The sequence below is a fragment of the Ambystoma mexicanum genome, chromosome 7p (assembly GCF_040938575.1).
Source record: "Ambystoma mexicanum isolate Mex_15411 chromosome 7p, UKY_AmexF1_1, whole genome shotgun sequence".
Taxonomy (NCBI): domain Eukaryota; kingdom Metazoa; phylum Chordata; class Amphibia; order Caudata; family Ambystomatidae; genus Ambystoma; species Ambystoma mexicanum.
In genome coordinates, this window is record NC_090939.1 from 202,779,941 (window position 1) to 202,806,444 (window position 26,504).

At 45.2% G+C, this 26,504-nt stretch overlaps 1 protein-coding gene across 3 annotated transcripts in view; it reads left to right on the forward strand.

Moving 5' to 3' along the window:
* Positions 1 to 26,504, forward strand: part of BRWD1 (bromodomain and WD repeat domain containing 1) — a 3,236,587-nt gene that overhangs the window by 1,104,615 nt on the left and 2,105,468 nt on the right. For all 3 annotated transcript variants that reach the window (XM_069636064.1, XM_069636066.1, XM_069636065.1), the window contains exon 20: positions 22,805 to 22,895. In XM_069636064.1, coding sequence (XP_069492165.1) covers positions 22,805 to 22,895 — 91 coding nt within the window. The remainder of the gene's footprint in view (positions 1 to 22,804; positions 22,896 to 26,504) is intronic.

Here is a 26,504-nt window from a genome sequence, read left to right on the forward strand (position 1 = left end):
ATAGAGGCATGATGGATGAGATAGTAGCTGTGCAATTACAATCCGCTATCCAACCAAAGTTCTCCCCTTTAAGTGGGTAGGTTTGTTAACTTTTAGAGACAAACCTAGCGAATTGATTGTGTTAGCTATATCTGTAGAGTTTTTATCCATTAGGTTGTTAAAGCCTATGTTAAAGTCCCCTAATAGGAGTAATTGAGAGGATGGCTTAAGGTTGTTGGTGAGTATGTTGTGCAGATCCTCCTCGAAGGTACCAAGAGGACTAGGCGGTCTGTATATTAGATGAATGCTGAGTGATTGAGGATTGTTTATCTGGAATTTAGCAGATAGAATTTAATAAGATTGGGACAGTTGGGTTGGGGCTAATCTGAGGGAGAGACACATTTTGGAGATGATGGCGATACCGCCTCCTCGTGCGCCATCTCGGTCTTGTCTGGCTATTGTGTAGCCATCTGGGATGGCTAACGTAAGCGACGGTCCTGCCGCGTTATGTAGCCATGTCTCAGTAATCGCAAGGAAATCCAGATTGCCTTCTGTGATTAGGTCAGCAATGTTGAGGGCGTGGGCAACAAGCGATCTCGCATTGAGAAGTGCTCCTTTAAGAGGGTGAGGGGACTCAATTACAGCTTTGACCTGGATAGGTTTGGCTGGATTATCAATTAGCTTACGCTTATGATTATTAGTTTGGAGGCCATTCATTTTTTAAATGGAATGTGGAGGTGACTAATTAGTCTGACTACGTTTCAAAATATGCTGATAGTTTGTTTTCGGGTGGGTAGGAGGTAAGGATCTTCTCAGAGGTTCATGTAATTTTGTTAATCTGGCACGGAGTCTAAGGTTTTTATTAGACGTGGCACATGGTAGAGAGGCATAGGTTACTGTCCCTGAGCCACTGTTGTGTGTAAGTTGGAGGGAGGTGGCATTATACGTAGCTGTATTTGTCAGTTTAGGTGGGCTGGGAACTAAGATAGGTGCTAGAGGGAGCTTAGTGAGTGTTAGGCAGAATCCTGTGCAGTTCCCTTGGGGAACACTGCAAAAAGATTACGACTACAGGAGTAAGCAGTAAACCCAATTGGTAGCAGTCTGTACCACCCAGATTTACCTGGTAGCTGTGGCTGAGCGATCAGACTTCTCTCAAGAAGAATAGGGCAGTATATAGAGTATACACAATAAGGCTAAAAACACAGTAGAGCAAACAAACACTGACCAGAGCTTTGTATCAAAATTATATAATTATTTATTTAAAACACACTTTAGGCAATATACTAGCACTCTAAATCAAAAGCAAGTTAAAACACAATCAGGTAAAGTATACACACCTCCCTTGATAACTATCAGACAAGTCAGAGTTAAAACACCACGATTTGTTAAACCGATGTGAACCCATAACCTGATGGCACTCCAATAGTTCAGTTAAAGGGAGAGAAAAAGGCAGAGCATAGAAATAAAACAGGTCCCAACACTTTTAGGAGTTCTCAGCAAGGGAGGAAAGGCAGTAAATGATGTAGAGCCATAGTTCATAGGCCAGGCCCACTTTAAAGGGAACAAAGCGAAATGTGCCCAGGATCACACGGTTTAAAATGCACAAAAAAGTCTTTGCAGAATGTTCAAAAGAGGCTGGGGTGATTCAAGAAGGTAGTTAGAAGGTCTGGGGCCAACCCAGTTGGCAAGCCAAGGATTTAAGGGTCACCTTGGGCAAACCGAAGAAAGGGAGGCCAGGCAGGACACAGTACCTTAAACAGAGAGGAGGCTCCAGCGGTGGCAGTTGTTCCTGGCAGTGGTTGCAGTTCATTGTTTCAACCAGGGGAAGAGAGGATCTCGTCGAGGAGGAAACGTGGAGTCGTTGCACTGCACAGGGATGAAACCAGCCGCAGAGTTCGTCAATAAAAGGTGCGTTCCTTTTATTTGCGGTTAAAGTGGTGAAGCTTGGCTATCCGGCTTCCGGGGTGCTTGGCACGGGCGCTTTGACCAAGAGACGTCTTTGGAAGGCGAAAAGGGCGAACTGGTTGGTCCCACCAGCTTAGAGGAAGAAGGCACGTCCAGCAGAAGATCTTCTCTTGTCGTCGGGAAAGTGGTGAGGTAGTTGCAGCAGGGCTTCACCGGTGGTGTCGTCGTTGCAGATGGCTCAGCTTCTTCCCTCTTCGGATTCTTAGGTCCTGTGGCGACTTCTGAAGTTCCAGTCCCAAAGGCCCTGCTTTTATGCAGAAAAACACCCATTCATCAGCCTAGCTGTCAATCACACATGCTAAGTGGTGAGCCGGGTGGCTCACCACTGGGCCAATCAGAGTAGAGTGCGACTTGAGTTGCTGAGGCAACGCAGTCCAGGGTGCCAATTCCCCCCTCCACCCTTCCTGTGGAACCCAGACAGAGTGGCACCATTTGGAGGGCTTCTGTGGAGAAGCCCGCCAAAATAGTGGAACAAAGGGCTCGAACTTGGTCAGGGTTACAGAGAGGGACACGAACGCCGTTTTAGAATAGAGTTCTGGCAAAAAGACCCAACCGTTAATTTAATATTAAATAAATAAACCGGCGGCATCTTTAACATTGCACCAAAAAGTGGTGCGTTTAAAATCAATCGGAAAATCCCATAGAGAATATTCCGGTGGAATATTTTGCGTGGTAACCACTGCGACCAGCCAGAAACTCGACAAGGGGGGGGACTGGACAGTGCCCCCTTGAAAACAGACCCAGGGGCGATATAATTAACCCCTTCCAGTACTTCCACAATATGATGGTTTGTACTGGTTCTGTTCACAATTTAGGACTAATGGTGACTTAACATGCCCTGGGAGACCGTAGTCAGTCCCAGGGTATGGAGTCTGTTTGGGGCTCACTAGGACAACCCTGTGTTACTGCACTGAGGGTGCTGTGTAACACACACATAAAAAATAGATGATACCTTATGGGGCAGAAAGAAAACCCCATAGCCCAGAAGCACACAGTCAGACATACCTCAAATCATGCCTAAGAGTGGGAGGAAAAGAGTTTCACTCTTAGCAGGAGATAAAAACAAACCCCAAAAATCCAGCAAAGCTGCTGGGGGACTCACTAAGTTTGGGAAATTAGCCTTACAAGAGAATTCTCCCTAACAGTGAGGCATACTTGGCTTCTAGTACCAGCGTGTTAGGTGGCAGCCATTGTGCAGAACAGAATTGTTAGACTTAACATCTTTCCCAATTGATCAGCAGGAGTATGGCAATGCATGTAGGGGGACCTAGGCAGGGTAACAATAAAACAGTACAAATACGGCAGTACCTGTGAGGCAACTAGGCACCTGGGCTAGATCACAGATAAGCAGCAGGAATGGGGCAATGCCAGTGAGGCATTTCGGCGAGATTACAATTATCAGTTAGCAATTAAGCAACACAAATACGGCAGTGCATGTGGGGCAACTAGGCGCCTAGGCCAGAACACAGTAGAGTAGCAATAGTAAACAAAATAGGGCAATACGAGTAAGGCATCTAGGCCAGTTCACCGCCAAGCAGCAGGAATAGGGCAATGCCAGTGAGGCATCTGGGCGAAATTACAGCTAGCAGTTAGCAATTTAAACAACACCAATGAGGTAATGTATGAGGCAACTGGGCGAGATAGCAATTGGATAGCAAGAGTAGGCAATGCATATGTGGTGCAATGTATTTTAAACAACAAAAGTGAGGCAGTACATGTGAGGCAAATATGAGGGGTGTTCTAGAGTAGCAAGTGTTCTGTGGTATAGTGTATATCCGGTAGGTATGGAATGCACAAGATCAAGAGCAGGAATAAGGCATAATACAGTGCAGCAATAGTAAGAACGGATCATATGTATGCTCGGCTACGGGTTAGAGGTAGATTTGAGAGTCAGGGAAAATGGGTGTGCAGGTCGCTGAACACAATTGAAATGCAAGGCAACTTTCAAGAGGGTGGCTGTGGCACAAACGGGCTTGAAATAGATAACACAGCGAATCGGTATTTGATGTGCACACGTGGGCAGATGAATAGTCGGCTCGCTGTTGTGGTGCACTTAGAGACATGTGCATAGACAAAGGGTTCGATTGACACTAGGGCTATAGTGTTACCTTAGTGGTGCACAGGTGATGAATCGGCTCATGCAGGGGTTTTGGCAGATGCAGACGGCTGGTGACAGGCTGAGGACAGGTGCTGGCCTTGACTCCTTTGGGCCTTGCGACGTGTGCCGGCTTCCGCCTGCCGGCTCACGGGATAGGCTCTTTAGGTTAGCCAGGGAGCCAATTGGTGGAATGCTGGGGAGCCTAGGTCTGGATTAGGCAGGATGTGGCTATACCTCACGGCGGGCGGCCATCTTAGAGGTACCTTCCTCCTTGTGTCGGGCAATGGAGTCACCTGGATACTCAATATTAAAGCACACAAATGCAGGCCAACAGAGCTATGGCTGATAGCTTACTGTCATTTAGCGCACATTATTCAGCCATAAAACCTTCTAATTTTTTCTAAATGGGCTGTTTAAGCAAAGGTTATTTTCATTACTGTTCCATTTGCCATTACATTCCACCAATCCTTGGGATCTAGATTTGGTCTCTTTATAATTTCAGGTCCCAGATGAGTAGCTCTCAGAAGAGTTAATTTTTTGCAGTATAGCACCAGGTTCTTTAATGTTTCTGGTGCAAGTTCACAAAATCTACATCCTGATTGTTGTCGTTCTTTTTTTATGTTAGCTACGGCTTTCATTTGAAATAAATTCATCCGAAATCTCAGGAAGAGATTCTTTCTTTTTTTGCATGGGAAATTTTGGAGGTATTTCGGAAGAGTCTTGAATGCTCTTGCTTCTAAGGCTACTTGCGCCATACTTCTATGAAGCACTCTCTTGTCTGAGTTTACGCACCATTCTTGGTTCCACAGCTTCTTTTTAACTGTTTCAGGGTCCCCAATCAACAGAGCTTGATCTACTAGTAGTTGCTTTAGAGTATCCACACAGGCTGATTTCCATTTATATAATATCGATTCATTCTGCTGTTCTCCCACTGTGCGAAGAATTCGATATTGGGGTAAATCGTCTGCACCTACCACCTTCCTGTATACCATGAGCTTATTCCACATCACTTTAGCATTGATAGATATTAGTCCAAGTTCATATCTAATGCACACAATGGGAGTTCCTCTAGGCAGCATTAGTACTCTACTCCAAAAGGTGTTTTCGCACCAAGACCATATGTCAGCCGGACAGCCCAGCATAGCCTCACCACCAAAGCTCAAGGCCGGAATAACCTTGGCTTTCTAAAATTCAATTACCAGCATCAAGGAAAACGTCCCATACTTTTTGTTTATTTCCGACCCTTGCGCCGCCAGGGCTTTACATTTTCGGCAAATTTTCACAACCATTTGATCGTCATTGATGCGAGAGTTTATTATCATACCAAGATACTGCGTCTCCAGCGTCAGTTTGATTGAATTTGTTCCTAGTTTCCATTGAAACCTTTCAGTCGTCTTTGTGCCCCTTAAGTTTTGGAGCACCAGTATCTCTATTTTTGCAGGGTTTATCACAAGGCTGTTTGCCCTGGCAGTCAATTTCCTCTGGAGACCAATCTGTGTTACATCTATTAGCTTGATGTCATCCACATATAGGATGTGACCTAGTCTGTTCCCATTTATCTTTGGGGCAAAAGCTCTTATTGACTCCAACACCAACCTTATGTCTGATATAAATGTGCTAAAGAGCGTAGCTCCTAGAGGCCACCCCCGTTTCACTCCTCTAGTTTTAATCGCTGTTGAAAGGGTTCCCTGCAGGTCCAGTCTGACTTGAATATTGGTATCAGTATCAAGTTCTTTAATTGCAGCAAGCGGACTTCCTGGGCATCCCCATTTGTTCAGTTTAGTCCAAAGTAACTCACGATCGATACTATCAAATGCGTGAGCTAAATCCACGAAAGCAAGGTATATTTTGGTTTTATTCCGTATTGCTTCCATTTTCAGTAAGTTGATTAAAAGAAGGTTCAGCGCACAGCCTACACCTCTCACAAAACCAGTCTGGCGATCCTCTGAGATATTTGATGATTTTATCCATTCAGTTAGCTGCTGTAACAGTTCAGTGGCATTTTTCCTACAACGTCCAGAAGTGCAATCGGCCTGTGATTTTTAGGGTCCATTCTTATTCCCTTTTTAAATACAGGCACGATTATTGCTCTTTTCCAAGGCTCTGGTATCCTTTTTTGTTCAATGATGTTTTTGAACAAAGTGTAGCAAAATTCTGCCCATGCTTCAGGAGAACATTTTAGTTTCTGGTTTGTGAGGCCATCAGGTCCTGGGGCTCTGGATGTACTTGAGGTTTTCATAAATGTCTGTCCTGGTTATGTTAAGGTCCCAAGATCTTACTGGGTTTTGGGCCACATATACAGTCTCCATACTTTTTGAGAAAAGATTTGTAACATGCTCTATCAATTGTATCTCGAACACTGTGTTGTATTGCTTGTTGTGGCGCTTCCATATTGTTGATCCCTTCCCAGAACGAGCGAGCATTTTTTTATGTCAACATTTTTAGCATTTTTTCTGCATCGTTCTGGGCCATGATGCTTTTGTGAGATCTTAGCCAGTTTTTCTACGCTATTTGAGCCATATTTTTTTGTTTTACCTATTCCTTATTCAAGTTTTTCTGCAAGACCCTGATGGCTTTCCTTAGTTCTCGTTTTTTTCCCACAACTTCCCGATTTTCTTAAAGCTGTTTTTCTTTTGCTCTCTAGTTATTTCTGTATAAGCGTATAGTAAAGCCAGATATTCTAGTATTTCAGATGTTTCTTTTCTTGTTTCACCGGCCAGGATCTTTGTCATTGTCATGATCTGGCACTCACTTAATTTCAGGTGATTTCTACCAGCAGTAACAGAGTTGTCTTGACTCCATACTAATTCTTTATTTAAGTTCAGCTCTTGTATATTTATTCGGACTAATTCATGGTCACTGTATGGCATATTAATTACGGTCAATCCTTTAATCTTTCCCTGCAAACTCTCCGATACAGAGAAATAATCCAGGATGGATTTCAAGTTTCCATTTTGCCAAGTTGGTTTCGGAGGGATATCACCTTTCACATTTCCATTCAGCATAGACATTCTCCGGGCCTCCATTTCTTCTTCCCATGTGATTTTTAATAGATTTTTAGTTTTATACATTGTAGTACTGTTTAAGGCTTTGCCGTTATGCAATTTTAAACATTCCATATTAAGATTGCCACAGAGTATTATATTAGCGTTTTCTTCAATGATCATTATCGAATCAATAAGCTCTCCTATGGCATCTAGATATGCCCATACGTCAGAATCCTTATGCTGCCAGTACAGGTGTATTATGTGTAGTTTATCGTTTGTTTCGGGGCTTTGATTCTTCAATTCAATAATTACATGTTGTATGCATGGCGTTAAGTTTGACGCCTTTTATTATCCACAGCCCCTGTTTAATCTTCACCATGGTCAATAATCCTGCCATTGGTCTTCCTTTTGCCTGCTTAATAGCGGGTTTCCAGGCAACTTCATAGCCTTCTACTATGGGTTGTAACAGAAGCCACGTTTCTTGCAGGCAAATTATTTGCAACGTTTCAATGTCGCTAAGACTATTGTTGAACAAATGGTTAAACCCTTGTGTATTCCATGTGCCCATTAACAGGCACGGAATTGTATCGCTGAGTTGGCATTATTTCTTGGTTTGTGAATTTAGAGTACTTGACACCCAACTCCAACTTTGTACGTTATCGACATTCTTATTATTCTCGTTGTCTTGGTTTTGGAGCCCATCATTCTCACATTTACTTGAAAACGTGATCTTTGTTATTTTGAGTCTGTGCGCAGTTCATAAAGTGCGTGCTGACCACACTCCTCTTCTACTGGATCTCCAATGCTTTCAAATTTGGTTTTCTTATTTCCAACCATTCTTTCCGGTTAGTTTGCCCACTCCATTTATTTTTTTGTTGTATTTGCAGTGCGTTCTGTTTGTCCTGTGTAGAATCTATCCATGGTTCACTTATTTTGAAACCCAGCTCATGAAGATCAGTAGCCTTTTCTACGATCTCATATCGCTCTTGAGTAGATGTGCAACTGGACTCTGTCTGTTATGGGGTCTTGTATAAATTCAACAGTTTTTATGTCGTTTGTTGTTCTCGAACGAAGCTGAGGAAGATGGTTCAGGAGTTGCAGGACTTTGTATGTGTTTAGAATTAGCCCATCATTGGATCTGCAAATCCTCTCTAACAGCAGACAGAAGTTTGAGATTATGTCCTGCTGCTTCTTTGTCGTGTACTTCTGCCTGTCATTTAGCTTTCGCTTGTCCTCTCTCCACTCATCTTTAACTCCTTCTTTTTTTCCATTTCTTCTCTTTTGTTATTTTGAACAGATTTGGTGCTTCTTATATCCTTGTTTTGCAATACTCTACTTCCCGAATTTCATTCACGCAATTTGGTTTGCGATTGAACAGTTTCCTGTGATCTTTCGGCAAACCGAAGCCCATCTTTCATCTAGCGTCTGACGTTTCCTTTTTTGTTTGTTCTTCTGGATCTTGAATATGAATACACGGTTTGTTTGCTTTTTCAGGTGAGACGTTCATAGTAAATGTTCGTGATTGAGTCCTTTTTTCTGTGTCAGATGATCGTTGAGCATTTGTTTTATGCCAGCCTAAGATTACATTTTCCTCATCGTATTCATCATCATCTTGCGTTAAATCAAAGCTATTTGAGTCATAAATGGACAAATTAGCCAGCTCTTAAATCATTTGGTCATCATCCAACTCTTCCTTTTCTGCACTTTCCTTTATTACTTGTGGTTTTTCAGTTTCATTTGAAGGTTCGGCCAACACTTCTGCTCGTTTAGCCTCCTCGGAGTCTAATGTAGATTGCGATGCTACTGTTTGTATTGTTACGTTTAAAGCTTTCATATTCCGTAAGAATTTGCAAGAATTTCTAGAATTAAAATTTTTCTTATGAGGCATACATTTTTTTATTTCCTTATTTGTTTTGCAGGTAGTTTGTTTTTCTCTTCATGTTTATCCATTGTTTCTCTTCTAGGTTTATCAAAAATGTCAAAAACGTGTTGGTTTTTCCAACTGATTCCGCAGGGGTGTTTACCGGAAGGTAAGGTGGGTTTCCTATTAGACCTTCTGCATTTGTTGATGTTGAGGGGCGAGCAAGATCTAAATCTTCGTTAGTGTTATCTTTTTTTTTTCTTTCCAGTATAGTTACTGGGTGCTTGTTCGGCAGACGGGGAAGCCGGCTTATTTCCACTTGAATTCACAGTAGAATTCACTAAGAGATCTGCGAGCTGCATTGGCAGTTGAGTTGAATTTTCGGATAATAGTTCATGGATGACTAAGCTCACCACTGCTGGGCAGGTGCAGTCACCGCCTTTTGTGCTTTGTTCAAATTTGGCTGCGAACACTGTTTTAGGACTATCCACGGTAGCTCTTCTTGGTTTCCTTTTCTCTGATTTTCTTCATTATCCAGGTGCTGTTTTTTTAGTATATTTAGTGCTTCGCGGGCCACTTCAGCTAGCAAATGTTTGTCTTCTGCATTGTATTTTAGTTGCTCTTTAACTTGCGTAACTAAGCTTGCATTGTTTTGCTGATTGTTCAGTGTGTGAATTTTGACTTCCTGTAATAGTAGCTCCATATTTTAGTTTTGCATTTGCCAATGCCGTCAGAGTAGACTGATCTTTTAGGCTCTCGTTTAGATGTTCATAAAGTTTTATCAATGGGGCAACCGTTATTGTTCGAGCCGAGATTATGTTTGGTCTTAGTTGATTGATTACTTGCTCCACTAATAGGAAACATTCATTCCGAGGATCGGCAGATTTTTGCAAGCTGTTTGAATTTATATGCTGATTTTGGCGTTGTACCTTAGGGAATTTTCTTTCAGCTAGTGGAGAATCTGTGTCGGTGGTACTATCGTCACTTGATTCAGTGGAAACTGATACTGGAAGCCGTCTTAAATGGTTCTCCTTATTATAACTGTTCTTCGAATTTAGGTTTATTACCTTGTACTGTTTTTGGGCGATTTTGGGTTGATTTTAGTGTTCTGTGAGCTAGCGACCATAGTGGGACTAGTGCTTGACATGATCCTTCTGCGTTTGTTTGGCCGATAGAAGATTTGAGGTATACTTTATTTTTCTTTATTTGAGTAAGACTGATTGCCGCTCCTCTGGTCTCTTGTTGTGTCGCACAATTCATTTAGCATTGGAAAAGTTCAACTTTCAGTTTATTTTCTTCAGTTAGTCTATTAGCTTATCAGCTACATACAAAGAATCTCTCCTCCCATTGTTTGATGTACGTTGATCTAATAGACTTGCTTCCAGTGTGTCACCTTTCGAGAGATTAGAAGCACTAGCCACGTGAAAGACTTCATCAATTCTGTAGGTCGTTTTATTTCTCACTGCGACCCTTCTATCCTTAGCATCATTAGCTGGTTCAGTCTCATTGCATACTTCAGCTACCGATTTTTGATTATTTCTCCTGTTGGACTTTTGCACATCGTCTTGTTCATGCATTTTAGGAAGGTCTTTTTGTAATTTTTTTTGTGCTGGTCATACACCCGCCAGGCCAGAACACTTAGCGAGGAGGGCGTGGTTGATGTTATATCAGTATATGGATCAGCAATTGGGGTTTCACCTTCCATATGAAAAAGGACTTGGTTATTTTGCTGGTCTTGTTTACCATGTCCATCCCATTTGTAGCTATATGTTTCTGAATATATTGTTGTTTGGATTCCATGGGTCAGAGCCCCGCCACAAAGCGCAATCGCTGGACTTTCCCCGCTCTCCTGACACCTCCCAACAGAGTCAGCCGCACACGCCTCGTGATCTGCGCATGAGCAGCCCACCGCGACCGCGGTTCACTGAGACCGCGGCCACCGCCCTTCCTTGAACCGCACTCACACTTGCTCCACCAGACACCACTGCGCGCCATGCCCGGAGCAGGCGCAGCCCACAGACCCCCGGCCTGCACTGGCAGGGCTTTCCTGGGCAGCGGCGCCAAGACTGCCACACAACGGCACCAAGAGCGAGGTAGACGCAGACGGGCAGATAACTGGCAAGGGAGGGGTGGGGTCAGGGTTGATTTGTTTTTCGAATTGCGGCAAGGAGAGTGGGAGAGATATCAAAACGGGTCCATGAAACTTAGATACTGGTAATTTTGTGGCAGCAGGTATATCCTCTGGGCCGCGTGCCCCCAGCACTTCTGGGGCAGATTTCGAACGCTGTAATCGTGCTCGTGTGAGCGGCATCTGTGTTACGGAAGTGGTGATCAAAGCACAAGTAATTTCGTCTTCCATTTCCATCCGCCACCACTGCACACACCGAACATAAGGAACACTCCCAGACGCTCTGGGTGAGTAGGGAGTTTGTAACTGTTTCTCCTCCTCCTTCCTGTTCAATAGAGATAGTAGTAGTAGAGGTGCTCAACTCCACCACAGTTCCACAGAGTACCGAACACAAGGAACACTCCCAGACACTCTGCAAGGACATTTTAACCCTGCTAGAGAAAGGTGCAATACAATAGGTACCTGTAGCGGAGAGGAACAAAGGTTGGTACTCCCCCTACTTTCTCATTCCAAAGAAGGGCAGATGATTGAGACCCATCTTGGACTTAAGAAACTTGAACAAGTTTCTCAGGAATGACAAGTTCCAGATGGTAACCCTTTCTCAGATCCTTCAGGCTCTCCAACTCCAAGACTGGTTGGTATCATTGGACCTTCAGGATGCTTACTTTCATGTGCCAATCCATCCCAAGCACAGAAAGTACCGGAGGTTCGCGGTTGGCGGTTCTTGCTTTCAGTTTCGAGTTCTGCCTTTCGGGCTGACCTATGCCCCGAGGGTTTTCACGAAACTGATGGCGGTTGTGGCAGCGAGTCTCAGGAGAGGGGGGGATTCACGTCTACCCCTACCTGGATAATTGGTTGATCAGAGCGCGTTCTCCCGAACAAGCTCAACATCCTCTGTCGATCACCTGTCAATTTCTTCACAAACTGGGCTTCTTCCTCAATTTCAAGAAGTCTCACATGATACCAATTCAAAAGCTCCAGTTTATCGTAGCAGTTTTGGATGCTTCCTCAGGCAAAGCCTCGCCTCCCGAGGTAAGAGCTCTCCATATTCTGCAGATGTCAACAAAGTTTCAGAATTCCCTGATTTTCAGAGGTTGCTCGGCCTCATGGCATCCTGCATTTTTCTGGTGCCAAAAGCCAGATTGAGATCCCTTCAATGGGCCCTCAGAACTCAGTGGTCCCAGTTCTCGGATCTTCTGCAAGTCCCGAGCGCAGTTGCTCAGGATCTACTATGGTGGGCTTGGAACGACAACATCCTCAAGGGAGAATCTTTTTGGCATCCATGGCCGGAGATAACAGTAGTGACGGACGCCTCACTCACGGGGTGGGGAGCCCACACCAACGATCTGACAATCAGCGGTCGTTGGTCTCCATCAGAGTCCAAACTACACATCAACCTATTGGAGCTGATGGCAATCAGACTAGCGCTCAAGGCCTTCCTGCCCTCTGTACAGGGAAAGAATGTCCTGATAATGACAGACAACACAGTGGCCATGTACTATCACAACAAGAGAGGATGCGTAGGGTCACTACCACTGTGCAGAGAGGCAATGCAGCTCTGGTTCTGGGCAATACGAGAAGGAATCTCTCTATTGGCAGTTCACCTAGCCGGAGAGCAGAACACGGCGGCAGATGCTCTGAGCAGGCAGAGCAGTCTCCCACGAGTGGGATCTTCGCCCTTTCGGGAACCCCTCTAGTGGATCTGTTTGCGACCACGGTAAACCGGAAGTGCAAACAGTACTGCTCAAGGGAATTTCCTCCGAGAGGAGCTCTAGGAGATGCGTCCCTGGTGGACTGGAAGTTTCCACTTATGTATGCATTTCCTCCAGTCCCTGTGATTACTCAAGTAATCAGGAGGTTGAGAAAGTTCAGGAAAATCATGATCCTAATTGCCACGGATTGGGCCAGGAGGACGTGGTACCCAGACCTTCTGGACATGTCCATCTTCCCTCCAATACGTCTTCCACAAAGAGAGGATCTTCTCTCGCATGAGGAAGGTCGGGTTCTCCATCCAGAGGTCAAGACACTCAACCTTCACGCATGGTTTCTGAGAGGTGGAGATACAAGGATTGGGATCTTCCGGATGACGTAATGGAGATTTTGCTTTCACCGAAGGCCAGCAACAAAATCTTCGTACCGGTGTCGTTGGAACAAATTCAGTAACTGGTGCAAAGATAAGGATGTGGGCCCTTTTAAATGTGGCATCCCAATGGTGCTCTTTCCTATTGCATCTAGCCAACCTGGGGCTCCAGTTCGAAACAATTAAAGGATATGTAGCTGCGCTGTCCATTTTCAAGTAGGCATTTAACGGTATAACGGTATACCGTTAAAGATACCGTGAACCACTTAATTGAACAACAATAACCGTCACATTGTTTATACCGGTATACCGTTTATACCGTTAAGTGTGCTTTTCAATCTGATTTGGAAAGGCTGCAGTAAGCAAGTGCTGCGCAGTCTTGGTCTTGCACTGTTGGATGTGCCATCCTGCAAGCAGTATCAGTTGGAGCAGTTTTTTATGCCATTCCATAAACCACACGTGCCTGACACAAAATCAGTATGTTAGCAATAGGAAGAATAAATACAGTGCCAAGAGGGAAAAGGGTTTACTTTGGGTTGGCAGCTGTGGGGTTTAAATATTTATAATGGATAATGTTTGCTAAACATATGACAATGGGGGATTTCCGTGGTTCTATCATTGAATTTACATATAATAAGTCACACTGCGAAGTTCACTCATCTGTGGGTATTCCCTGCTGCCATACCAAAGGGTAAGATGTCCGTGATTACTGAACACCTTTTGGCCCTCAAGTAAACTAAAGGCTGTATCGTAAAGAGTGTGCCAGTGTGCGCACAGGCGTATACTACCATCAGCCTCCATTGATCTGTGGCATGCAGGTTATAAAGATGGCAACATGTTCATCTTCACCATTAGCCAGTGGGGGAGCTAAAAGCCTAAATGACCACTTAAGAAAAGCTATTCAGTTTGCTTTGCCAGCGCAGCAGGCCTCCCCTCCTCCCCCCTCCTCCTCTCCACATGTGTTTGTGTTTGGTGGAAGCAAGGGGTGGCATTTCAGTGGAAAGTATGTTGAAAAGCCCAATTCTGGCCCTGGGTGCCTGGTTTTCTTTGCGATGATAAATCTGACAATTTATGACCTTTTTAGAAAATATTTGTTAAGATTGGTTAACTCCACCGGCTATACCGCGATAACCATGATATACCATCATTTGGCAAGAAGGTTATCGTACCGTCATAAAACTAATACCGTGACACCCCTATTTTCAAGTGCTCCTCGGAAGAGGTTACTTACTTCAAATTTCCATTAATAATTCAATTTCTGCAAGGGCTTACCAATGTATACCACCCAGTCCCTTTTCATGTCCCAACTTGGGATTTAAATCTACTACTTAAGTTTCTAACTTGTATACGTTTTGAGCCTCTGCATTCCTGTCCCTTGAGGCTTTTAACATTGAAGGCTGTCCTTCTTGTGGCCTTAACATCAGCCTGCAGGGTTAGTGAACTACTGGCTCTGTTAGGCCGAATTATATGCAGTACCCTTTGGGAACACCACACACAATTAAGACTACAAGTGACAGTACAAATTCACCTTTGGTACAAGCCAGTACTACACAGATAAAGTTGTAGCGGTGGCTGAGCAGCCAGACTTATCTCAAGAGTAAGTGAGCAGTATCAAATAGTTGCACAAAGGACAGCAATTACTATGATTCAGGCAAACACTGACTCAAGGTTTTCAAGTAAAAGAATATACATGTATTTCACTCTTCAGTTGTATAACATTACACTATTATAATCAGTTTAAAAATCACACTCGTAATACACCACACCACTCCCAATAAATTCCAGACAAGTTAATCTTACAAAATGAAGTGGGAGCAAAATGACACTCCAGCAATTTAAAAGGGAGAGAAAAACAAAGTTACTAGAAATTGAACCACACCAACAGGTAAGCACTCGGGGCACTTGAGCAAGAGGAACTACAGTGATAGAATCAGGTAGAAAAGGCTTAGGGCCAAAGTCAACGGGTCAAGTCTTTTGTTCAAGATCACACGGTTCAGGGTAGTTTGCGGTAAAGTTCGTGCCACGTATTCCGGATGAGGTTGGTTGGCAGAAAAGTTAGTTCAAAGAGAATAGAAGGATAAGCCCTCGGTTTGGAGAAAGATTTCAAACACTTTCACCGCGGCTGAACGAAACGAACAACCGGATTTGCACAGTACCTTAAAACGGAGAGGGAGGTGTAATTGAGGCGGACGTTCCTGGTAGTTCCTGCAGGCTCACGGTTCCTGAAGCGACTGTCGGACTGACAAGAAGTAGGAAGACTGGAGGTTCCTGCCCTACCCAGGGAAGAAACCAGCAACAGAGAAAAGCAACAAATAAAAGGTGCGCTCTTTAAAACCCAAGCAGGGTCAAACCTTCTTGGCTAGCCGGCCCACTGTAGCTCTGTACAGCGAATTCGACCAGAGGAGGGGTCCTGGCTTGCAGTTTGGGCGAACTGGTTGGTCCCACCAGCTCAAGGGAAGAAGTTTCCTGGAGGATCTTCTCTGTCGTCGGATTCCGAAGATTCGGACCTGCAGCAGGGCTTCACCGGGCGGTTCAGTTGTTGTAGGAGTCCTCTTCCATCAGCTCTTCGTTGGTCGTTCCAGTGGCGACTCTGCCTTTCCAGTCCCAGAGACCTGCTTTTTATATAGTTTTCCCCCATTCATACAGCCTGGCTGTCAATCACACAGCAAGGTGGCTGTCCTGGCAAGGACAGTCACCCAGCCAAGCAAACAGGAGTGTGACTTGGGTTACCAAGGGAACCCATGGCAGGGGTCCTAAGACCCCTCCCTCACATCCTGCCTACTCAAGACTTTCAGGCGCCTTAAGAGTGCAGAAGCCCGCGAAAAGACAGCGAACAAAGGGACCAAACCTGGTTTGGCGTGCAGAGCAAAACGCGAGAAAGACATTTACAAAAAGAAATGGGGATTAAACCCAGCCGGAACCGTAATAAAATATATATGGTCAAGCGGGTTTATGTTTGAGGCTAATATAATAGCCTAAAACAATACCATGGTTATTTAAGATAACTGCGGTATGAAAAATAGGGTAGTTACCACTGCCACCAGCCAAGTCTTGATGTAAAGGGAGCGAAACAATGCTCCAAGAGACACAGACAAAAAGGGATAAGAGTGAACCCTTTCCAATACTCCATGTAAGATGGGGTGTACTGGGTCTGTGGTTAAAAGTGACTAAAATGAAGTTAATGGACACTTTAGCTTTTCTGGGAGACAGTAATCAGCCCCAGAAAATGGAGTCAGTGGGAAGTCTTAAAGACAACCCCGTGCCACTGAAAAATGGTGCTCATGGAGTAGGTGATGCTCCAGAGCCCAAGATAGCACAAAGTAAAAACACACACTGCAAAACACATGTAAGAGTAGGAAAAAGGCTCACACTCTTACCAGGTGAAAGAATAAACCCTAGAAATCCAGCAAAGCTGCTGAGGGACTCATTAGGTGAGGGAAATCAGCCATTTATGAGAATTCTCCCTAACATGCTCTCTCATGTAAATCTCCATATACTACTTTTTACAAGGACAAAGTGGTTCTTGAGGTTAAACCATCTTTTTTTACCAAAAGTAGTTTCTGACTTCCACAAAAAATCATATTACCAACATTCTATCCTCCTCCTCATTTGGGCAAAGAGGAGAGACTACATAGACTGGACCCCAAAAGGGCTCTGTTTTTACATTTCAAGAATGTCAAAATTACGTCAAGATGACCAACTTTTTTGGGTTATACAGGTCATAAATTGGGATTAGCGGTGACCAAACGAACTATATCCCGCTGGATCATTCTGGCTATAATTGAGTGCTACAGATTGGTGGGAAAAGACCCACTGGATGGGCTGCGAGCCCATTCCGCTAGGGGATGGCTACTTCTGCGTCTCTGAAGAGGGGAGTCCCTGGAGCAGATATTTGTTCAGCTGCAACATGGGCATCAATGCATACCTTCAACAAGCATTATTGTTTGGATGCCTCTTCCTCCAATGAGGGTTTGTTTGCCAAGGCGGTACTTCATTCCGTCCATGAGAACAATATCTAGTACTCCCACCTCCAAAATTACCACTGTTATGGGAGTCTATCATAAGATGAGGAATACGTGGGTGGACACAATCCATTCAAAGAACAAGTTACTTACCAAGTAGAACGTTCTTTCGACTGGATGTTCCTCCCACGTATTCTCCTCGCCCCTCCCATCCTACCCTGTAGTACAGTTTACGTTACTTACACTTTCCTCTCACGAATACTCTATCAGTCATGTGGCACGCCTGGGTGTTCCTCGAATATTTCCTTGAAAAAACAACTGAAGCCAACGGTCACAGCACAAGCTATTTATACTCATGGTGACGTTGACACGGTACAGAGCCCATCGAGGGACATCGACGCCACAACCTAATTTTTTTTTCCGAAGCAGCAAAGCTGGCCGGATACGAATATCATAAAATGAGGAATATGTGGGAGGAACATCCAGTCGAAAGAACGTTACAGTTGGTAAGTAACTTGTTCTTCTGTGCAAGAGCGCAGCAGCATGCGGTGCCTATGTCCCTCCAGTGAGTCACCCATTCGTCTCCAGGTTTCCACTGGGAAGAATTCGAACCTGGGGTTTTGCCGGGCTGGAGCTGGGACAAAGCCGCGGCCACCTCTTCTGTGACCTCCGCTTCCATCTTTTCAGTCTGGGCCCTGGAAAGCCTGGGGAGCTCAATGGAGTCCAGGTAGTGCGGAGTCTCCTCCTGGGGTGTGGCTTCTCTGGAGGTGAAGAGACCCTCATAGAAGGCGGCAAAGATGTTGCATATCTACTTTAACATCCTCAATTTTGGTGTCTATAAACGATCGCAGTGCTGTGATCACTTCCAGTACCTGATTCTCTTTAATTCCAGCTTCTTGGGTAGACTACTTTTTCTGTGCCGCTGCGTTGCACTGTGGTTGTTCTCGTGGTTTGGTTGCATTGAAGGAGTCAATGATTGTGTGCTCCTTTTTTCCTTTAGTTGGGGGCAATTACACGTTACTAGTGCTGGAGTTGGCTTGTTGGTTTCTGTCAGCTGGGCAGCTGTTGCGCCTCTGTGTGGTCACTGTCTTGTGCGTGGGCGGAGCTTCCCGAGACAAGTCAGAGACTCACGAGACTAATTGTTGCTCCTCGCTGTTCTGCCTTTGCGGCGGTCTGGAGTCACTCCGGCAAGAACTGTGGTCGTGTCCCACACTTGAATGCAGGACCTTAGCGCCTCCTGGCTAGGGTTTTCGTCACGTGTGGGCCCAAAGAGGATTGAGTGTTGCAGGGCAACCTTACTTGTGCTCTATTGTGGAAGGCTACTTTTGCCAGCTCCATGTTTGCAGGCGTCGCGCTGTCAGTGGGGGAAGTGAGAAACCCACCCAACTGGTGGGTTCGCCCTTTTGTGCTAGTGTGTGAGGGAAGTGTGTAGCCGTCTCTTACACAGGCTTCTTTTAGGTCGCCCAACCGTTTCCCTTTTCCCCTTCTGTCACAGTACTTTGTGGGTAGCTAGGTCTTGGAGTGCAGCCTGTTTCTCTCCCTCATTTGTTTACCAGTTATTGGGCTGCGTTGCGGCGTGATGTCCGTAGGCTCTATTGGACCTTGCCGTGGGTGTTAGTTGCCTACGTTGTGGCCCTTGTGGTGGTTGTAGGGCTACGTCTGCTCGCAGTCACTGTGGCTACTTCATCAGGCAGCATGTAGCTGCGTATAGCGTGCACCAGCCCATTAGTGTCCCATGTTTGGGTAACTTGTATCCCCTGTCTGCTCGCACCATACAAAGTTTGTTGCTCAGTTGGGCAGCCTTCCAGCAGTTATGTCCTGTTCGCTGTGCTGTGAAGACCACTTTGGCCTCTGGTCTCCGATTCTCAGTGCGCCGTGGGCACCTCCTTGTGTTTGTGCTCCAGCAGTCCGCTCTGGCCGCCTTCTGCACAGATAGTGCGCCTATTTCAGCACATTGTGTGCCCCCAGTTCATTTTATGCTTTGAGTGATCAGGCAGCAGTGCAGTTCAGCCGGCGTTGTTGCCTTGTGCTTCGCGTTACTTTGCTGCCAACCTTGCAGTCGGTTTTGCCTCCAAGTAGTTTCCTGCTCCCGGGATGTACATGTCTCCTGGTTTATAGTGGATCAATTCTCCTACGTGTTCGCCTGCAGTGTGTTGCCTATTCAGTTAACTGCGCCTGCCGTGTCGAGGTCTGGGTGCGCTGGCTTCGGGTCTGTTTTGTAGTAGCCACTCTTGTTAGGGCCTCTGTGAGGCAGTGCCAGGGACGTGTCGCACCTCGATGCTTCACACCGGCAGGAGCACAGAGTTCATCCCCTGCGTGTACCGCCTTCGTGCCCGCCTGAGTCACCTGGTGTCCCCTGTTAAAATCCGCTTTGGGCCTCCCCTCAGTTCAGGGCCTGCAAAAGTGCATTTCTGTGCCGTGCTAGTGGCAACTCTGCCCCCACTGCCTACCTTATTCGGAGCTATCGTGAGTCAGAGGGCTCCGGCGTCGGCTCAGAGGCTACTCCGTAGTATGGGCTGCCGGAGTGTAATGGCGCCGTGTCAGCTGCTCACGCAGTACTTGCCCCGTTGTCTTCAGTGGTCCTACAAGGCTCCCGTTATCTTCCGCTCCCTTATGTGGTTTCCTTTGATCCCGCAGCCTAGCATGTGCGCTCCAAAGCCCCTTATTCGCTATTTGTTGATTCGGGGTTCCCCTTGCTGCTTCAGTAATTTCGCCTGTGCATTCGCAGGAGCCCCCATGTTCTTGCGTTCCCCACAGTCTGACCTCTGCGGTGGCCCAGATGTCCACAGCAGCGCACGGCTACCGACCCACCACCGTGCCAGTGTCTCTTCTTTAACTTCCTAGCTGCAGATGGCCCCTCCTAGCACTCTCTAGGTTCTCTGCAGGCTCAGTCGGGCTCGTGGAAGCATTCAGTGCGCTCTGCTTCTCGATGCCAAATTTGGCATAGGCACCCCGTCCTTCGCCTCAGTGGAGCCCGGGCACTGCACTGCTTGTTCAGGTGGAAGGGAACCAGCACGTCTCCTGTAGTCTTTAGGCATAGCGGCCCCTCCTCTTTAGTCCCTTGCTGCCGTGTCAGCCGCCATCTTGCCTGCGCAGGGTCGCATTTTCATGTGATTCTTTCCGCAACTTCACAGCTTCGGTTTCTGTTGAAGTTGCGCTGCACAGCTGGGGAATTAGTTCCCACGTTAGTAGGTGTGTTTGGAGTCTTGCTGTACCTTCTACCAATAATGCAAAGGATCATAAAGAGGATCTTGACCGGAGCTCTTCTCTGGCACGTCCTCACTCCATGAGCTCAGACCACGCCCCCCCTGCCAGTAATGATAGAGGAAGAGAAAGGAGAGAGTACATAAACCATTTGGGGAGTCCATAGGTCAAAGGATGGAACAGCAGAGAGAATGTCAGTGATAGTCTGTCAGGAGGAAGCATTGATGTAGGTGTCTGCAATGGGCACACTGGGATTGGTTTTCAGGAGTGCCTTTTTAAATGTCTTCCTTCCAGACTTCGTGAGAGAAGGGGGGGATAGGTGATAGAGAAGCATTTAGAGTAAATAGGAGAGATGGAGAGCACCATGTGTGCAGAGAGCAGGGGGGCAAAGGGGTTAACAGGGAAGAGGTTGGAAGCACTATGTGACAGTAGAATCTCACCAAGCAGCCAAGCAGCTCAAAAATCAATGAGCACACTGGAAGTGGCCAGATTAAAAGATCACTAACAATTGAAGCACATCTAGTAACGAATTTGCCAGAAAGCACTAAAAGCAGTTCAAACAGTGGCAGGTGTAAAGTTGGAAAAACACACCTAGATTTCAGAGCAAACAGCACATCACATGTGATTTAAGAGAGAGGCATCTACAATAGAGCAACAGGCCAGCAGAAAGAGAAAGCATGTGAAGATAAATGCAAAGGAGAGTGGCGAGCTGGGATTAAAAAGAGAACATGTCTTTGTTGTAAGGAGCAGCGTTGCAGAATGTAATTCAAGGTAGGGTTTCGGGCACAGCACACGGCCAGAGAGTTTTAATCCGGCAAGAGTGACAAATGACCCACGTTCGGATTAAAGGGTTAGAGGTCAGGTAGTAATGGTTATACAGGGTGAAAGATGCTCACCAGGGGGGTTAGAGTTTGGTTGTGTGGCATGATTTCTTCCAAGGCGTTCATGCCCAGAAAGGGAGAGCCATGACCCTTTTAAGAGGCCCTTTGAGGGGGCCGGCGAACGCTTTCCGGCTTTGGGGTTTCTCCCTGCTTGATGAAAAAGCCCAGCCAATCAGGCGGGCTGGCGGGAGTCACAGGGGGGAAGCAGGATCAGCTGATGGCGAGGCAGAGCGGGGTGGCCATAATGGAAGGGCCTCCCAGTCCTTTCAGGTGCAGACTGTGAGCAAGTGCGGGCTGGTGTTGATGTGGATGCCACTCTGACTTGCATTTTTTTTTAAATGCTTCGGCCCTTGAGGGGGCGGCAATCGCCTGCCAGCTCTGGGGGTTCTCCCTGCTTTGCGATCAAAACCTGCCTTGCAAGGACACTTCAAACAATATGGGGGGAAGAATAAATAAGTTTCCTTTGAATTGGTGATAACTTTCTCACCCACCCAGACTTGCTGGCGTCCTTGTTTCATTATAATTTAAACGACTACCAATTCAACACTAATGACCTCCGGGCACAACCTGAGAAAATAATTGAAATTCATAAAGTATCTGTCAAGACTGACCTTGGGTTTCTCTCCACACCAGGTACATTGCTCAGCCACGAGAAGATGGCTGTACCTATCTGAACAATGAATAACAGGCTATCATGTACTTCTAAGATTGCATCTCATTCCTGCCAGAATGCCAAGTCATAAAAACCCAGGCCTTGTTGTGGCTGACCATCTTATAATGTCACGGCTACTCATTGCCTTTCCCTTGGCCGCCTAACCCTGCAAAACCAGTTTTCCCAGTCACACAGAGTTCACCTTGCAAAGCCCTGGCTGTAGGGTCAGGCCAAACTGTGAGAAAAGCACACAGCATACAGATTGTACATTCCCACCATGTACCACAAACATGTCCCTTGATGCCCAAGTATGTATGTCGTTGCTTGCATGTTTTCAAAATTACTGCGTCTTCACAAATTTCTTTGTGGCAAATACCCTTTCTCGCATGCGCATTATGAAGATCCTTATTACCCAGCTTCTAGGTGCTTCGTGGGACACCATACCCAGATTGTATTTATATTTCATTGGCGATTTTGACATTGTATCTTGCTGCGCGTGTGCAAATTTAAATGTATCAACTTTAACGAAAAGTAACACACATCCCATTCTCATTAGCTACGCTAGATACATGTAAAAATGCAACTTCACCACTGCCCCAGTCAACAATAGGGTGCGCACAACGTGAGCCCCTCTTTCTCATTGGGACCTTTCCTGACCACCCTAATAACCCTCAGTGTATACCAAACCCAATAAACATTGTTTTGAACTTGTGATCTGATTTGTGCACCTGTTTTATTGATCCTTCATCACAGATGACTCCCATCTAATCAGATGCTGCAGGCTCACATTTTCTGAAACTTGTATAAACTACACACATGAAGGCGCATCCCTAGCATGAAAAACAGACAAATTCACCCAAGCATTCCATAAATCCCTGTGCCTATATTAATTTGATAACCTATTATTGACACTATTACATTTCAACTTCGATATGGACACCAATGTTGGTTTTCTATGTATGAATTCACCTTTGGTTTCATTAAAAACTCAATTCTAAATTTTACAGACGCCAAGATGAATATAGAATTGAGAAAGGAGAGGAAGAAAAAGCTTTTTATATGGCGGAGAAAAAAAGGAAATCAAATCACTCTGAAACGGTAAGAACTCAACCAATGAAAGGCTAACTGAATTTTTGAGAATAAGGCTACTTCAATTGCAGTTTTAGCTATGGACATTGGGAATCTCCACCTCTATGCGATTTGTTGTTTTCCAGATAGAAGCGTGCATCAGCCATCCCTCCCTCTCACTGACACAAACCACTCACTAATCGCTGTGTTGTATGCGATTGTCCCTCTGTTTAGTGCAGTGTGAATTACAGTAGTAAACTCATGTATGCACCTTCTGTTGCTAAGTGCCCTCGAGATACCCTTTTACATATTTACAGTCCGTATCTCTTCAGACTGCAATATTTTCAAAATATGCGTGAGCAGGAAACAGTTTGGTCGTAATGTCACTGCTCAGAGCTTATTGACACCATTTTAACTTTGTCCTTCTGCACATCACTGTTTGCATTCCAAGATGGAGCCTACATTTTGCTCGCCTCATTATTTCTCTGTGATGAGCATTTTCTGGATTAGGTGTCTTTGATGGAAACATGCTGTCTCATACTCTAACTGTTCTGACTCCATCTTTGTGAGAGTGAACCGAATTTTTCAAAACAGTTGCTTGTCAAGATGAATATTTTGGCTGCAAAAAGTTATTGTTATCAATGTTAACTACTTTGTTTTCTTGATGGGTCTGCACAGATAAATATCCTGTTCATTGGCAGGGCACTGGGGGGACCTTTGTTAATAGGCATTGGTTCTATTCACAAACGGATCATCCAGGCCTTGCCATAGTGTAATCTTACACTCCCATTTATTTTTCTATAGCAAAGGAGTGCCGTAAAAGTACTTCATTTTGCAGTGTCTAATGCATATCCTTTTTATTGCCAAAATGTCATGTGCAATGGAAATACTGTACAATATTCAGATAAACTTGAATTTTAAAAAAGTATTATTTTCTGTGCACTGGTAATCACACAGAAAGCGTGCTCTACTCCACCTCAGATAGTCCAGTCTTATTTTCTCTTTATTGAAAAGTTTTCGTTTGTTCTGCCTCAGGCAGATTGCAGGCACTTTTGTTCTTTTGGCTTTTTTGTGGGATCCTCTGCACTGTTCTCTCTCTCTCAATATGGGCTCTTAATTCCGCACAAAAAGACCTTAAGACTGCTGAGCCCGTAGTTACTGTATCTCTGCTTTCTAATGGACTGTGTCCTCCCACTCAATACTCACATTAGATATAGCTCCTGATCTTAACAAATCGTTACCATCCCAGGGGAGTAGTATGGCTCACCGCTAGCTATCAGTGCCTTTAATTTCATGGTTGTGGAAGCGATGCTGTGCTCCATGTTTGAGCGTGTTGTAACCCTTAAACTCAGTTCTTCCTTTTCCCCCCATGTGTTCGACACATTGTTTGGGAACAATGTCTTTTCTGAGATTTGATTTTTTTTCTGTGCCATGCCCCCTACCCTAAAGGCCTTAGACATCGAGCCCTGTAAGAACTTCAAAGCCAACATTTCTGTCAAACCCCTGCCAAGTCTGCCTTTGTTTTCTGGTGGCCGACCACTAGACGAGTGACTATGCTCTTGTCAGGCCATGCACCCAAAGTCTCTTCTTGAAAGGAAGTCGAAGCTCCTACTGCCATTCCCAAAGGCAGCTCTCGTCATCCCTTGAAGTGTCTGCCCTTCCAACTGTCCCCGGCAGTAAGGAGAGGGGAGAAAAATTGGTGATCTTACTAGATACTGCTGTGTAAAGGTGCCCCAAGATCACATAACCAGAATACTCAATGGTGGTGCACTCGGCTGCATGTCAAAACCAAGCTTTATTCAAACTATTAATCCTACCTGGGATAGCATACATGCATCTCTTTCTCATAGCTCTTAACATTTCCAACGATAACGAGCACATTTTTGGGCAAAACTACAGACCGAGAAGTTGGGTTGGTTAATAGTTAAAACAATACATATACGATACATAGGGGTTAGCTTCTTTATTGGTCAATACCTATCTGATGGCTCTGCCAGGCTTCACCCCAATATAGATACTATTTGTAATACATCATTACAGGGACAGCTAATTGGTTGGTAATATCCATTACAGGCGGTGTGGCAAGGGGAATTTCTATTGGTTGGCGCCTAGCTTACCAACCTTGGACATTTTGATGAGACGTCAAGCTAACGAGCGAGACTTAAGTGGGAGAAGAGAATTCTGTAGTATGCCATAATTCCTACGAAACAATACTCCTAGTCATCCTGAGGCGATAAGGCCTTCCCCTTCCCTTTGTAGTTGGGCTAGTGTGCTGTCTGGTGTCTGCACATGCACTGAAGGAGCTCTGCAGGTGCCTTATCTGTGTTATGCTTGTAATGAATAGCCAGTGTTTTTTTATGTCTGGGTCTCGTGTTAGGGTACCGTGTTTGAGAGTGGATTTCCTTCTATTTATTAAGGTTTTGGCTAATTCTAGCGTACATATATTCTTTGTGGCCACTGGGGGGACACTAGTCATTTGCTTTAGTATTTTGGCTTGCTGATCTCGTACACATGGAGATCAATATTTGTTTGTGCTCTTATTAAAATGAATTAATCTTGGTTGTCTACTGCTTCTCGTCCTGGGAACCGTTATCTTGTGCTTGCATTCCGTTCATCTATTACTCCCTTCCTAGTTTCTGACCTTGGTTCCTGTCTGGGCTCTGCACGAGTTTCTAGAATATGTGTTTTAGTAAATTCAGCATCTTGGGTTCTGAGGCCTTGCTAATTCTGAGACCTGCATCATCTCAGAAAATGGCTGTAGGTCTGTCTTCCTGTTTCCATATTGGTGACTTATAGCCGTGCATATTAATCTTGTATGTCTGCCATACTATGATGTCCCTGCCCATGTATTCAGCATATTCATCTACCAATAATCCAACTGTCCTATCGATGTAGTGAGTCCCTCTTGGTACACAAGAACCTCCTGTGCTTTTGCACTGTATTGCACCATTTGTACTGCACACTATTTGTGCATTCACCAAACTACTGTTTCCCCTTACTTGTTTTGCAAAACCTAAATTATCCTTTATGGCAGATTGCATGTTCATTTCTTTTTAATTAAGCATATTGTTCCAAGGAGCTCAGCTTTAGCTCAATATATCAACCACCCCTAGGTTCATGGGGTAGTAAGATTGGCTGAGTTTGTAAAGCTTCTCACCCTTGCGTTACTGGGGCGGGATTGGGGCAGTAGGTAGTACCGACGCATACATCTGCGCCATCACATTCACCCCTCTGACCATTTTTTTTCCCAAACTCTTTTTATTGATTTGTGTAACTGTTACAGGCAATCATATGCGTTGTATGCAAGAAAAGAAAACGTCAGTTCCATGTGAGTTCGGCATCGCCTTGCTAACATAATCCAAAAAAGCACTAACTTAATCCCCCCCGCTCCCCTCAATTTCTTCAAAACTCCCTGCCCCCTTTACTGAGACGTGCTCCTATATTGGTCGCTGTCCATGGGTACCGTCTGCTATACCGGATAGATCCCTCCGGTTGTTGTACCCTTTGGTGTGTTATAACTGAGTGATCCCTTTCCTGCTATATTTATGGGTCTAATAATTCCCTGTATTGGCCCCCCGCCCCCTTTTTGGATTTAGCCTTGATTGTCGTTTTGAAGGCAGCCTGCTCAAGTCTACACGT